Source organism: Mesoplodon bidens, assembly GCF_964165515.1.
Source record: "Mesoplodon bidens genome assembly, chromosome: 7".
NCBI classification, from domain to species: domain Eukaryota; kingdom Metazoa; phylum Chordata; class Mammalia; order Artiodactyla; family Ziphiidae; genus Mesoplodon; species Mesoplodon bidens.
In genome coordinates, this window is record NC_138164.1 from 29,184,474 (window position 1) to 29,200,022 (window position 15,549).

The window sequence follows — 15,549 nt, forward strand, 5'->3', positions numbered from 1 at the left end:
AAAACGGATTAAAGACCTAAATGTAAGGCCAGACACTATAAAACTCTAAGAGGAAAACATAGGCAGAACACTCTATGACATAAATCACAGCAAGATCCTTTTTGACCCACCTCCTAGAGAAATGGAAATAAAAAGAAAAATAAAGAAATGGGACCTAATGAAACTTAAAAGCTTTTGCATAGCAAAGGAAGCCATATACAAGATGAAAAGGCAACCCTCAGAATGGGAGAAAATATTTGCAAATGAAGCAACTGACAAAGGATTAATCCCCAAAATACATAAGCAGCTCATGTAGCTCAATATATATTAAAAAAAAAAAACCCAATCCAGTCCAATAATGAGCGGAAGACTTAAAGAGACATTTCTCCAAAGAAGATATACAAATTGCCAACAGACACATGAAAGGATTCTCAACATCACTAATCATTGGAGTAATGGAAGTCAAAACTACAATGAGGTATCACCTCACACTGGTGAGAATGGCCATCATTAAAAAACCTACACACCATAGATGCTGGAGCATGTGTGGAGGAAAGGGAACTCTCCTGCACTGTTGGAGAGAATGTAAATTGATACAGCTACTATGGAGAACAGTATGGAGGTTCCTTAAAATACTAAAAATAGAACTATCATATGAGCTAGCAATCCCACTACTGGGCATATACCCTGAGAAAACCATAATTCAAAAAGTGTCACATAGCAAAATGTTCATTGCAGCACTATTTACAATAGTCAGGACATGGAAGCAACCTAAGTGTCCATCAACAGGTGAATGGATAAAGAAGACGTGGCACATATACACAATGGAATATTACTCAGCCATAAAAAGGAACAAAACTGAGTTATTTGTAGTGAGGTGGATGGACCTAGAGACTGTCATACAGAGTGAAGTAAGCCAGAAGGAGAAAAACAAATACCGTATGCTAACACATATATATGGAATCTAAAAGAAAGAAAGAAAGAAAGAAAGAAAAAGAAAGAAAGAAAGAAAGAAAGAAAGAAAGAAAGAAAGAAAGAAAGAAAGAAAGAAAGAAAGAAAGAAAGAAAATGGTAAGAAGAACCTAGGGGCAAGATGGGAATAAAGATGCAGACCTACTAGAGAATGGACTTGAGGATATGGGGATGGGGAAGGGTAAGCTGGGACAAAGTGAGAGTGTCATGGACATATATACACTACCAAACATAAAATAGATAGGTAGTGGGAAGCAGCCGCATAGCACAGGGAGATCAGCTCGGTGCTTTGTGACCACCTAGAGGGGTGGGATAGGGAGGGTGGGAGGGAGGGAGATGCAAGAGGGAAGAGATATGGGGATATATGTGTATATATAACTGATTCACTTTGTTATAAAGCAGAAACTGACACACCATTGTAAAGCAATTATACTCTAATAAAGACGTTAAAAAAAAGAAGAAAAAAAAAGATGTGGCACATATATACAATGAAATATTACTCAGCCGTAGAAAGAAATGAAATTGAGCTATTTGTAGTGAGGTGGATGGACCTAGAGTCTGTCATACAGAGTGAAGTAAGTCAGAAAGAGAAAAACAAATACCTATGCCAAACACTTATATATGGAATCAAAAAAAAAAAAAACATGTTCTAAGAACCTAGGGGTAGGACAGTAAAAAAGACACAGACGTAGAGAATGGACTTGAGGATACGGGGGAGCACAGAGGGGAATCTGGGACGAGGTGAGAGAGTAGCATAGACATATATACACTACCAAATGTAAAATAGCTAGTGGGAAGAAACTGCAGAGCACGGGGAGATCAGCTCAGTGCACTGCGACCACCTAGAGGGGTGGCATAGGGAGGTCGGGAGGGAGCCTCAAGAGTTAGGGGATATGGGGATATATGTATACATACAGCTGATTCACTTTGTTATACAGCAGAAACTAACACAACATTGTAAAGCAATTATACTCCAATAAAGATGTTAAGAAAAAAAAAATGTGTAAGGGCTATGTACCCATCGGCAGTTAACAAAGTTCTCATAACATTTTAAATAAACTTTCTACCAACTCAAAACAAAGTCTTATTAATAAAATTTCTTATATAACTCTATTAGATCTTATTTGTGAAGAAAAATGCTCATTTCAACATTTTAAAAATACCTTAAAAATTAATCAATATTCATAAAACTCTCAAGACTATTGCTATCATTATTACTTAATATAGCAACTTCCAACTAAAATACTAATTCTGAAATAAGAACTATACTCTGTAAAGCACAGTTACTGATATACTGCTGTGATTAATGAATTTTTTAAAATATGGTACAAAAATTTGAATGGTAATTTTTGTTACTCATATCACAGTTCCCGACAGAAATTATGTTGTAAATTGTGGAGAGATTCTCAGTAGCCAATCAAATCCTATTTAGCTGACATGGAAATCCAGGCACTGTGTAAAGTGCTGTTATGAATGAGATTAAGCCTGTTTTAAAGGTACTCACAAACTAGTAAGAATAACACAATATCAAAGAATAACAAATATAAAACAAAACTGACATTACATCAAGTGCAGTATTAGAGGTACAATATACATGTGTAAAACAGGGAAGTTAACATAGCACCACAATGAAAAATAGCAAAGGAATAATCTTTTACTAACACAGGGAATGAAAACTAAGTTGAATTAATAGTGGATCTTTACTTCTCAAAGTTGGCTGTTAAAAAAAAAAAAGCAAAACCAAATAAGGAAAAGAGGTAAAATAGAGTTTGTGGAGTTCATATCCCTATGACATGACATCCAGCAAGTAATGGCATTCAATATTTTGTCTGCTTTTACCTCTAAATTTATGATTTTCATGAGAGAAGAATGTTTTTTTAAATGACATTTTCAAATATTTTTGTTTGTGTGAAAATGAACTGCTATATCATCTATGTAGAGAATTTTGGTAATATTCATGAACTTTTAAAAATACACGTATCTTTTGAAGCAAATGTTCTACATTTAGGAATTGGCCATCATGAGTAAGTGTTAAATGAGGCAAGCATAGGGATATCCATTGCAATATTTTTTGTAATAGCAAAGATTGAAGAAAATATTTATGCCCATCTAACAATACAAACTGCCTAAATATATTTATACGGATATCATGAATACAAATCATATTTTAAAATTAGGTATTAAATGGGTACTAATATTTAATAATCTCTAAAATGTATTGGTTAATAAAGCAAAGTACAGAACTGTATGTATAATGTGCTGCCATTTGAGTTAAAAAGAACATATGTGTGCATATAAATGCATAAAATATATTTGTGTATTTATATAATGTCTCTGAAGGACATCCAAGAAATGGTGAACAGTGGGTGCCCTGGGAATACAAACTGAGTGGCAGGGGATAAGTAGGGAAGAGACTAAATCTTAATTTGCAAGCCTTTTCATAGTTTTTTAATTTATGCTATGTGCATGTGTCACAATAAAAAATGAAAACTGGGCTTCCCTGGTGGCGCAGTGGTTGAGAGTCCGCCTGCCGATGCAGGGGACGCAGGTTCGTGCCCTGGTCCGGGAAGATCCCACATGCCGCAGAGTGGCTGGGCCCATGAGCCATGGCCATTGAGCCTGCACGTCTGGAGCCTGTGCTCCGCAATGGGAGAGGCCACAACAGTGAGAGGCCCGCGTACCACAAAACAAACAAACAAACAAACAAAAAAAAAACTAATTTTGTTTTTAAAATGTAAGTTTTGTTTTCTCATAAAAATGCATCACTATGATTATTCTTCATGTATGCATCAGGATTAACTGATACATTACCTAAGGATGAATGTCAGAGAAATTAGGGGCAAAGGCTTTAGAAGATGGTGAGCCTGCCCATTTCCAAACTCTACAGCTTTTTAGGTGTGATTCCTACAGCAAGTTAATTACCATCGAGGTTCACTGTCCTACCTTTGTAAAATGAAAATAATAAGCGTACCCTTTAATAAGTATAGTGTGTAAAATATATGAAACAAACATTGCTATTATTATTTATTATTTCATTGGTTTGACAAATATTTATTGATAGGCTATACCAGGCACTGTGTTAAGCACTTCTAAACATACAATATTTCATTTAATCCTCACAACAAAGGTAAATATGATCATTCTTCGCATTTTACACTCAAGGGGATAAAGTAATTTACCTAAGGCCATACAGCAAGGAAATTCTAGAGTCAAAACTGAAACTCCAGAACCTATGTTCTTATTTTGACATGCAACCGAAATATAGAGAAAAGCTAAAAGGTGGGCAGATGGCGAGGGCAGTTTGAGGAACGATTATCCCAACAGAAGTAGACAAAGTTTAAAAAAAGAGGATGGTTTCCCATCCATTTAAAGATGGAAGAATGCTGAAATTTTTGCTAAGATAGGCATTTGGCAAGAAGATCAGAGCATGGTACCAGCTAGGACTGCCATGGCCATGAAAAACTGTGCTCTATTGGTGGTTTAAAAATAAAAACTAGAGCCTATGGTGAGAAAGCTTGATGGATTAAAAGACCATAAAGAAGTCCCATGTGACTGAGGTATAGAGAACAGATAGAAAAAAGGGGCCTGGGAAGAGGTTGAAAAGATAGGCAAATATTTCCTTCTGGATCATGGTAAGAAATGTGCATATTTTTTCACAAGTACAGTGGAATTCCATTTGATGGGTGTTAAGCAGAGGAGTGAAAAAAATTAAAATTACATATAAGAAAAATAATTCTGGCTGTTAAATGGAAAAAGCAGGAAGAAGAGTTGGAAAAGTAATTCAGGTGAGAGGTGATGAGGCTTGAAAAGAATAGTGAGGAGAAATATATAGATTTGAATTACATTTTAGAAGTAGAATCAACAGGATTAAACACGAGTTGAGTAGGGAAGAAAACCATATCAAGAACTACTCCTATGCTTCTAACTTAAGAAAGTAAACAGATATCAATGCCTATTATTGAGCAGAATATACTAAAGGAAAAACAGGTATGGGAACTCAGATTTTGAACATTTTTGAACTGGTGAGATATTAACCATAAAAATGATACCTAACGATGAATTATGATGGCTCACACATTGTTCTAAACACTTTAATTCAAAAACACGTGAACTAGATAACTATATACAGTCCAGAAGATTAACAGAGAAGATGGAATCAGAGATATAAATTTATAAATCATGAATCAAATTAAGAAGTAACCCTAGCTATTTATACTAAACTGTAAAAATATTCTAATATGAAAAAATGTACACCTTAGACTATATCCAAGACATGTTCTTACTTACCTGTGGAATGTAATTTCTTCTTTCTTGGCATGCAGCATGAAACCAAGCAAAACTGAAGAGAGCATGAGCTCGATGTATATTATCTGTTTTGCTAATTTGCTCAGAAGTCCAAGATTCATAAGTACGCATTAAATTTTTCTTCAAACCTGGAGGTGACTAGAGAAAAAACAAACATATTGTTTAAAACTTTATAAATAAAATAAATCAGTATTTAATATATTGAGGACATATTTTAAGGCAAAAACTTTTCACCATTACCAAGTTTGACTTAAACTATTTTATTATTATATTACTTCAAAATGTACTAAAGAAGATGTGGCACATATATACAATGGAATATTACTCAGCCATAAAAAGAAACAAAATTGAGTTATTTGTAGTGAGGTGGATGGACCTAGAGTCTTTCATATAGAGTGAAGTAAGTCAGAAAAAGAAAAACAAATACCATATGCTAACACATATATATGGAATCTAAAAACAAACAAAAATGGTTCTGAAGAACCTAGGGGCAGGGCAAGAATTAAGACACAGACATAGAAAATGGACTTGAGGACATGGGGAGGGGGAAGGGTAAGCTGGGACAAAGTGAGAAAGTGGCATGGACTTATATATACTAACAAATGTAAAACAGATAGCTAGTGGGAAGCAGCCTCATAGCACAGGGAGATCAGTTCAGTGCTTTGTGACCACCTAGAGGGGTAGGATAGGGACGGTGGGAGGGAGACTCAAGAGGGAGGAGATATGGGGATATATGTATATGTACAGCTGATTCACTTTGCTATAAAGCAGAAACTAACACAACATTGTAAAGCAATTATACTTCAATAAAGATGTTTAAAAAAAGTACAAATATAAAACTAGTTTTAAACTCCTTATACCTAATAGCTCATCTCAATTAAAAATCCAAAATATTTTTTGAATTAAAAAAAAACCTACACAGAGGGCTTCCCTGGTGGCGCAGTGGTTAAGAGTCCACCTGCCGATGCAGGGGACATGGGTTCGTGCCCCGGACCAGGAGGATCCCACATGCCACAGAGTGGCTCGGCCCATGAGCCATGGCTGTTGAGCCTCTGTGTCCGGAGCCTGTGCTCCACAACGGGAGAGGCCGCAACAGTGAGAGGCCCATGTACCACCCACACACACAGAAAAAACTACACAATCAACAATATTCAAAATAACCAAATAAGTCTTACATGATCTTTGAGGTGTTTTACTGCAACAAAACCATCATTTACAGTATGAATTATGATACTGATTATTATCAGGCAGGTGTTTTTGACTTCAATACGCCAGTTCTTTCTCTCCAGTACTACCTGAATTTCCATAAGGACTTCAAATTACTATTTACATGTAATGTCAACTAATCTCCCTTGAACATCAGTCCACATTACTTAAGGTGGGTATTACCTGACATTGCTAGGCCTATAACACAAATTCAAACGCAGGAACCGAAATTGTACATTGGACTAGTACCAGTCAGAAAACACTTATCCACATGTCCAAAATCTGTTTATATTATATTTTAAAATTATCAAAATGAAAGAAAAAAAATTGAATTCTTGGAAAAAGACTAAAATAAATCCATTTCAAAAATTACCTTGTTTTAAAGGTAATTTTTTTCCTTCAAACTGGTTTCTAACATTAATGAAAAATTCAGATCAGTACTATGAGAATGCCTGCCACAAAAAAATAATAATTCCCTTTGCAAACCTTTTCATTCTGTTTTCTTTTAAATAAAAACTTTTGTTTTATTAAAAGAAAAAAAAATGCATAAGTATTTTTTTACTAAGTGCATTTCCAAATGTACACTTTCAAAATGAAAATGCTTTGTTTATGAAATAGTCACCAAAAATTTCCATAGAATAGACAAAATTTTCTGAGCACTAAGGAAACTGAACAACCACTTAGGGTTTTTGTGTTTTTTTAAAGACCCTATACTAAAGGTTATGCAAAATGAATAAATCATGTACAATTACAGGGAAAATAATATACAAATAAAGATTATTAGAAAATGACAAGACAGAAACACTAGTATGTCAAATTATGATATAAGGTAAAATATATATTCAACTGAAAATTCAGACTTAAAATAATTTCAATATTAATTCAAGTTAATTAAATCAATTAAGCATTCAGCATAAGAAATCAGGAAGAATGAAATCCAGTACAAATCTAAGGAAAACATAAGGATGAAAAAATAATGAAAAGAGCAGGAAATTCAGTGAATAGAAAAGAATTAAAAAGAAAAAGTAAATCAGAAAGTATGACATTGGTTATTTGTGATTTTTTTTTTCTATTTTTTAATTTTATTTTTTAAATTTTTATTGGAGTATAGTTGACTTACAATGTTGTGTTAGTTTCTGCTGTACAGCAAAGTGGATCAGTTATACATATACATATATACACTCTTTTTAAAATTCTTTTCCCATATATATGGGAAAAGAAGAGTTCCCTGTGCTATAAAGTAGGTCTTCATTTGTTATCTATTTTATAACTCTATTTCTGTTTTGTAGATAAGTACATTTGTACCCTTTATTTATTTATTTATTTATTTATTTATTTTTTGTGGTACGCGGGCCTCTCACTGTTGTGGCCTCTCCCGTTGCGGAGCACAGGCTATGGACGCGCAGGCTCAGCGGCCATGGCTCACGGGCCAAGCCACTCCACAGCATGTGGGATCTTCCCGGACCAGGGCACGAACCCGCGTCCCCTGCATCAGCAGGCAGACTCCCAACCACTGTGCCACCAGGGAAGCCCTGTACCCTCTCTTTAGATTCCACATATAAGTGATAACATACGATATTTGCCTTTCTCTAAAAATTACAGTGCAGTATCACTGATGCACATAGACGCAAAACTCATCAACAAAATACTAACAAACCAAATCCAACAATACATTAAAAGGATATTACACCATGATCAAGTGGGATTCGTCCCAGGATGCAAGGATTTTCAATATTCATGAATCAATCAATATGATACACCACATCAACAAACTGAAGAATAAAAAACATATAATCATCTCAAGAGATGCAGAAAAAGCTTTTGACAGAATTCAACACCAATTTATCATAAAAACTCTCCAGAAAGTGGGCATAGAGGGAACCTACCTCAACATAATAAAAGCCATATATGACAAACCCACAGCAAACATCATTCTCAATGGTGAAAAACTGAAAACATTTCCTCTAAGATCAGGAACAGGACAAGGATGTCCACTCTCACCACTATTATTCATCATAGTTTTGGAAGTCCTAGCCATGGCAATCAGAGAAGAAAAAGGAATAAAATGATTCCAAATTGAAAAAGAAGTAAAACTGTCACTGTTTGCAGATGACATGATACTACAGTATATACAGAAAACACTAAAGTTGCTACCAGAAACTACTAGAGCTCATCAATGAATTTGGTAAAGTTGCATGATACAAAATTAATACACAGAAATCTCTTGCATTCCTATACACTAACAATGAACGATCAGAAAGAGAAATTAAGGAAACATCCCATTTACCATCACATCCAGAAGAATAAAATACCTAGAAATAAACCTACCTAAGGAGGGAAAAGACTTGTACTCAGAAAACTATAAGATACTGATGAAAGAAATCAAAGATGACACAAACAGATGGAGAGATATACCATATTCTTGGATTGGAGAAATCAATACTGTGAAAATGACTATACTATCCAAAGCAATCTACATATTCAATGTAATAAATTTTTAAAAACAACTCCAGCAACTCATCAAAAAGAGAAGAAACAAACAATAAAATGAAGATTTCATAATTTTTAAATACAATAAAACGTGTGTGTACATATGTGTACATATATACAGTAATAATTTTGAACATAATGAACTGCACTATTTCCTGGAATAGTTAAAATCATTTACATTGATTTAAGAAATAGAAAAAAAATTCACCAATAACTTAAATCAAACTGAAAATTTCTATAAAAATATAATCAAATTACTTCCTAAAAAAGGATACTGGAAGAGGCTGCACATTAAGTTAAAATTTTCAAGGAACAGCTCCCCTGATATATTAACTCTTCATTTATTGAAATATTACTGTATTCTTCCTACATGCCACATATTATATAGTAAGTAAAAAAGAAAAAAAAAAAAAAAGAAAAAACATAGCCCTTGCCTTCAGGGCTTGTACAGTCCAGTTCTGCAATATAGTTTAGTAGAAGAGTATACTGAGAGAGTGGCTGGAGAAGTTCTCTCTTACTAGACATTATAATTGACATTCATTCAATTAATATATTTCCAAATATTAAATCATTTTTGCATTCCTTGGATTAATCCTTAGCCTTTTTCTTCCTTACATGAGACTTAATGCCTTCAGATGGAAAACGGAAGTACTGATCTAAAACAACAGGTAGTTATAAACACCAATAAGATATTTTTCATCAGACAAGAGATTATATAAGAGATTATAATCTACAAGTTGAGAGAAAATGCAAACAGAACGTTTTAATCCAGTTTTCTAAAAGTTTAAATTCAGTTTATTATTATTTCAGTTATGATTTGGACCAGTTCCACAATATCATTACAAACACATAAAGTTTTGGATGCATCAGGTTTGGGGAGGATCTGCCAAGCATTACACGTTAGAAGGATGGACTGATGGATAGATGTATGGATGAAGGGAACAAATGAAGGAAAGAAGAAAACAGACTGAAAATCTAACTTAGCTATGTCAAAAAACAAATGATATGAAAACTGGATATCCATGTGCAAGAGTGAAGCTGGACCCTTACTTTACACCTAATACAAAAATTAACTCAAAATGGATTAAAGACCTAAACCTAAGACCTGAAACTATAAAATTCCTAGAAGAAAACAGGGGAAAAGGTTCATGACATTGGATTTGGCAATGATTTTTTTAGATATGCCACTAAAAGCACAGGCAACAAAAGCAAAAACAGAAAAATGGGACTACATCAAACTAAAAACATCTACGCAGCAAAGGAAACAATCAACACAGTTAAAAGGAACCCCTAATGGAATGAGAGAAAGTATTTGTAAGCTGTATATCTGATAAGGGGTCAATATGAAGAATACATAATAAATTTGTACAACTCAACAACAAAAAAATCCAATTAAAAATCGTCAAAAGACTTGAATAGACATTTCTCCAGAGAAGACATACAAATAGCCAACAAGCACATGCAAAGATGTTCAACATCACTAAATACAGAGAAATACAAATGAAAACCACAGTGAGATCACCTTACACTGTTAGGACAGCCACTATTAAAAAAAAATAAAGGAGACAATAACGAGTGTTGGTAAGGATCAGAGAAATTGTGTGCTATTGGTGGGAATATTAAATGGTATACCACAATGGAACAGTATGGAGGTTCCTCAAAAAATTAAAAATAGAATTACCATATGATCCAGCAATCCCACTCTGGGTATATATCCAAAAAAAATGAAAATATGATCTTGAAGAGATATTTACCCACCCACGTTCATTGCAACATTATTCATAATAGCCGAGAGGCAGAAAATCTAAATGTCCATGGGCTGATGAATGGATGAAGAAAATGTAGTACACACATACAATGGGATATTATTCAGCCTTAAGAAAGAAGGAAATGCTGTCATATGCTACAACATGGATGAACCTTGAGGACATCATGCCAAGTAAAATAAGCCAGTCACCAAAAGACAAATACTGCATGATTCCACTTAGTTGAGGGATCTAAAGTAGTCAACTCACAGAAAAAGAAAGTACAATGGTGGTTGCAAAGGGTGGAGGGAAAGAGAAATAGGGAGTTGCTCTTCAGTGGATACAGTCTCAGTTTTGCGAGATGAAAAAATTTTAGAGATCTGTTGCACGACAAGGTACATATGGTTAACACTACTGTACTGTATACTTATAAGTGGTTAAGATATTAAATTTTATATTATGTCTTTTACTACAATAAAAAAACAAAAATTAATGGTATTAAATAATATTTAAAAGAAAAATGTAAATGTATTTTTACAAATATATTATTTATGTATATACTTCATCTAAATATACAAAAGTTTTTGAGTGCTTTGTAGACAGTTGTCTACAGAGCTTTAGAAGGCATGCTAAATTACTGCACTTACACAATTAGTGATTCAAATTTTTATTTTTTCATAAATTTTATTTATTTATTTATTTATTTATTTATTTATTTATTTATTTATTTATGGCTGTGTTGGGTCTTTGTTGCTGCGCGTGGGCTTTCTCTAGTTGCAGCGAGTGGAGACTACTCTTTGTTGCAGTGTGTAGGTTTCTCATTGCAGTAGCTTCTCTTGTGGAGCACGGGCTCTAGGCACGTGGGCTTCAGTAGTTGTGGCACGCGAACTCTGGTTGTGGCTCGTGGGCTCTAGAGCACAGGCTCAGTAGTTGTGGTGCACAGGCCTAGTTGCTCCGCGGCATGTGGGATCTTCCCAGACCAGGGCTCGAATCCACGTCCCCTGCATTGGCAGGAGGATTCTTAACCACTGTGCCACAGGGGAAGCCCATGTTTCAAGTTTTAAATCTTCTTACCTCATATGTTATCTTCAAACTTGACTGTAATAAAATTGGAGTAAAGTTGGGATGAACTTCTGCAGTGAGCCAAAGACGAAAGGTATCTTTAGGTTGAAGAGTATTCAATTCCTTGTTTATAAAAACAACAAGAATAAAAATCTACTTAAACATACACACAAATTTCCATTTTATAAATATATTATTAATAAGTACTTATCTTACTAAAATCTTTCCATGACATTCTGATATATTTCTTAATGTTCTGATTATATTTCCTGTAAATTTTCATCTTCTCTACTCCTAGCTTAGTGAAATAGGTAAGAACTTGGATATAGAACTGGGCCAACTGGGTTGAAATCCAAATTTTGCCACTTATTTGCTGTGTGACCTTGGATTCTTTGACTTAAACTCTCTAAGCAAGGAAAATAACCATACCTACCCTCATAGGATTGTATAAAATGCAGTGCCCAACACACAGTAAATACAAAATAAGTGTTAGCTATGGTCGTGATGCCTAAACAACGAGCCATCTTCAGGCCTTCAGGTTCTCACTTCTTCAATTCACACTTCCATAGAGTTATATTATAATACCAATTCCTTTACAATACAATTTTTAGTGTGTCCTATAGCCTATAATATCCAAAATTCACCATTCAAATTCACCTGCCAGTGCTGTACGCTTTAGTGACTTATTCGAATTTTTATCTCTTGTCTCTTTAGTCATCATATTCTTTCTGCCTGTTATTCTCTTGTAACCTGACAAATTCTTACTCATCTATCAAAATATAATTTAAATATCATGTTCTGGGAGAATACCTTCTCCGACTCTTCACTACCACAATCCCAAGCAGATTAATCACTGATGGTATTTTGTAAATTCCCTTCTGCAGTATTCATCGTATGACTGTATAGTTATTATTGTGGTCTGTCTCTTCTAAACCAAGCTCCTCGAGAGCAGGTACAAATTTTGTACGTAACCAGCACCTAGGAATATTCCTGGCTTTTTTCTGTACTCAGCAAGCACTTGTAAAATGAATGACTAAATGAATGAATGAATGACAAGAGAAATGTTGATAGCTCTAAAAGAGAGTGAAGTTTAAAAATTATATTAATAAATATATGTCTAATACTAAAATTCATTATTATCATGTGAAATGTAAAGATGACAAAAAATGGCAAGAGAATTGCCATGAAAACATTGTGCTTCCTTAAAATTGTAAATTATACAATGTTTCTATACCTAATAATAATTTTTAAATGTAAAATTGGAATAAAATCTTGCTTTGGGTTAGCATATTTAAAAAAAAAGATTAAAAAAACAATACATTTGTGATACAGTTGAATTTAAAATAAACATAAATTTATATCCAAACAATTCATCCAAACTTCCCAAAAGAAAAGCAAAACAATTTAAATTCTTTTTAACTTTTATGATATGATCTACCCTATATATGCTTCAAAAAGTCCTAATTAAGATTTGATTCCAAAATAATAACTGTAATTATACTTTACATAGGTTAATAGCTATCATCTATTGTTTGGAACAGAAAGCAGGATTCAAGAATTCACAAGTCTTCCTTACGTTTTGAAACATATGTAATTCATCTGACATAAATTTTATATTTTATACATTTGTGATTTTTACAGAAAACTGTAGTAATAATGGAATTACTTGAATATTCATATATATCTCAGTTCCAAAATCTACATCTTCTTTTGATAAGTAGTAAGTCATCATGGTCTATCACTTCATTCACTTAGTCATTAACTCATTCATCAAAGATTATTTAACTACTTACATGTTTTATGTAAAGTGCTATAGTTGCCAATTTATTTTCAACACAATACACAAATTTTCAACATACTACAACTAGGCTATGGCTTCCCACTCTATTCTGTTTGGTTCTATTCTGAATAACTTCTGCTAGATTAATTAATTAATTAATTATTAACTCCCTTGTTAAGGACCTCCTTTGACTCTGTGCCCTAGGACAAAAATTCCAAGCACTTCGTACGATTTTGAGGGTATTCCATAACCTTGCCCCTTCCTAGCCATCTAAATCTATTGCCCCACATCGCTCTGCCTGACCCTTCCAGGACATTCAAGGACATCTTAATTCTTTGTACTAGGCAGGCACATTCCCGCCACTATGTCTCTACTTGTGCTGCTAGAATTAACCGCAATTCTTTTCCCCCTACACTTAGCTAAATCACACATAGTCTTCAAGGAACATCTTGTCTTCAGTGACATCTATGACTACCCAAAACCATATTCATCTTTCTTCTTAAATAAGCACTAGACTTAATTCCAGGTTTGCATTTAAACCTACACATCAATTTGTTCTGTCTTAAAGTTTTTTCATCCTGGGCCCATTTCTGTTAAATAAAATGATTGCTTCCATTTACACTCAGCCTCCTTAGCACCTAGGAAGTGTTCTGTAGTTCTCTCTGACTCCTCTACATCTTTTCTCCTCATACAGATACAACAGAACAAAAGCATAAAGAAAATTTAATGTTAAAAATAGGTCTTCTACAGTTCTTTAAAATATTTATCTATTTTTCATCTGAAAAAATTCTCTAAGCCTCCCCTTCAGTCCTGATTAATTTTTTGACTTCCCCTAAATGTCTTTGAAAAGAGATTTTTATAGATTTCTTATTAAAAGATCCCTTTTGGTTTGTACAAATGTACATATCTTTAAGGAGAAAATACGTAACAGATTTTAAATGATTCCCCAACAAATACTAATTTTTAAAAGACATCATAAATCGTGCATGACATAGTTTAATACTGATGTTCCTTGGAGATTACTGAATTGAGTATATTAGATATTATTTGCACCACACTGATCTGAATCTACCTTTTCCAGAACTGGCAGCCAAGATACCACAAGATGTAAGTTCTTCAAACAGAGCCAGTCTCCATTTCGGGCACATTCTTTTAGCATTTGAACTGCTAAATCAGCTTGACCTTGACCCATGGCAACCTGCAAAAACAAAAACAAATAACAAAACTTAAAAAAAAAAAAAAAATTTGATAACATGTTGTAACAGACTTTCAAATTATCCTGCCATATATATGAACTAACTCAAGTACTGTAATCAGGGTTTTAAACTTTTAATAAGAAATATCAGACTCCTGCTGTTTCCAACAATTGTCTTGTTTTTGTCCTTATATCAGTGGCAGATTTTTAATATTATTCTATTTGGTAAAGGTATTAACATTACAGGTCTGCAAGTTATAGAACAGTATAAAGAATTATTGAATAGTTTTTTTATTCCTCATCCCACTAGTTCCTGCAATTCTTACCCTCTCAAACATGGACCTTTAAAAACATAATTTTTTATGACTACTGTCTTGTTGTATTCTTTGAGGGATTAAACATTAACAATACCGCTTCCTTGAAATTTGCTTCTCTTTTAAAAAAATTTATCCAACATTGCACAAATTTGGCTCCCAAGCTTCTTGGTCCACTGAACTGCATAATTTCCTAGCCCTTCATCATCTAGAAGAACCTAACATGTTGGGCCTCAAGACTCTACATTTAGCCCTCTGCTCTTCTATTCTTTTTCAGGGAGAGGAGGCAGGAAGGAGAGAGAGAAAAGAAGAAAGGGGGAGGGGAGAAAAAGAAGAGATGGGAGAGGAAGAGGGAAGGAGAATCCTGATCTCACTGGAATTCCATTCCTGTATTTACAATCCCTATACTCTATCTGCACTTAGGACACTAATGTAATAGGCTAGGCCACTTTATAAAATAGAAAACATCCAAGCAGAAGCTGAAACACCCTAGAAAATAGA

At 34.0% G+C, this 15,549-nt stretch overlaps 1 protein-coding gene across 1 annotated transcript in view; it reads right to left on the reverse strand.

Moving 5' to 3' along the window:
• DYNC2H1 (dynein cytoplasmic 2 heavy chain 1) overlaps window positions 1–15,549 on the reverse strand; it is a 376,698-nt gene that overhangs the window by 147,146 nt on the left and 214,003 nt on the right. Inside the window, exons 77-79 of the mRNA XM_081241450.1 lie at window positions 14,612–14,737; window positions 11,772–11,882; window positions 5,239–5,394 (exon numbers count right to left, since the gene is read on the reverse strand). Coding sequence (XP_081097576.1) covers window positions 5,239–5,394; window positions 11,772–11,882; window positions 14,612–14,737 — 393 coding nt within the window. The remainder of the gene's footprint in view (window positions 1–5,238; window positions 5,395–11,771; window positions 11,883–14,611; window positions 14,738–15,549) is intronic.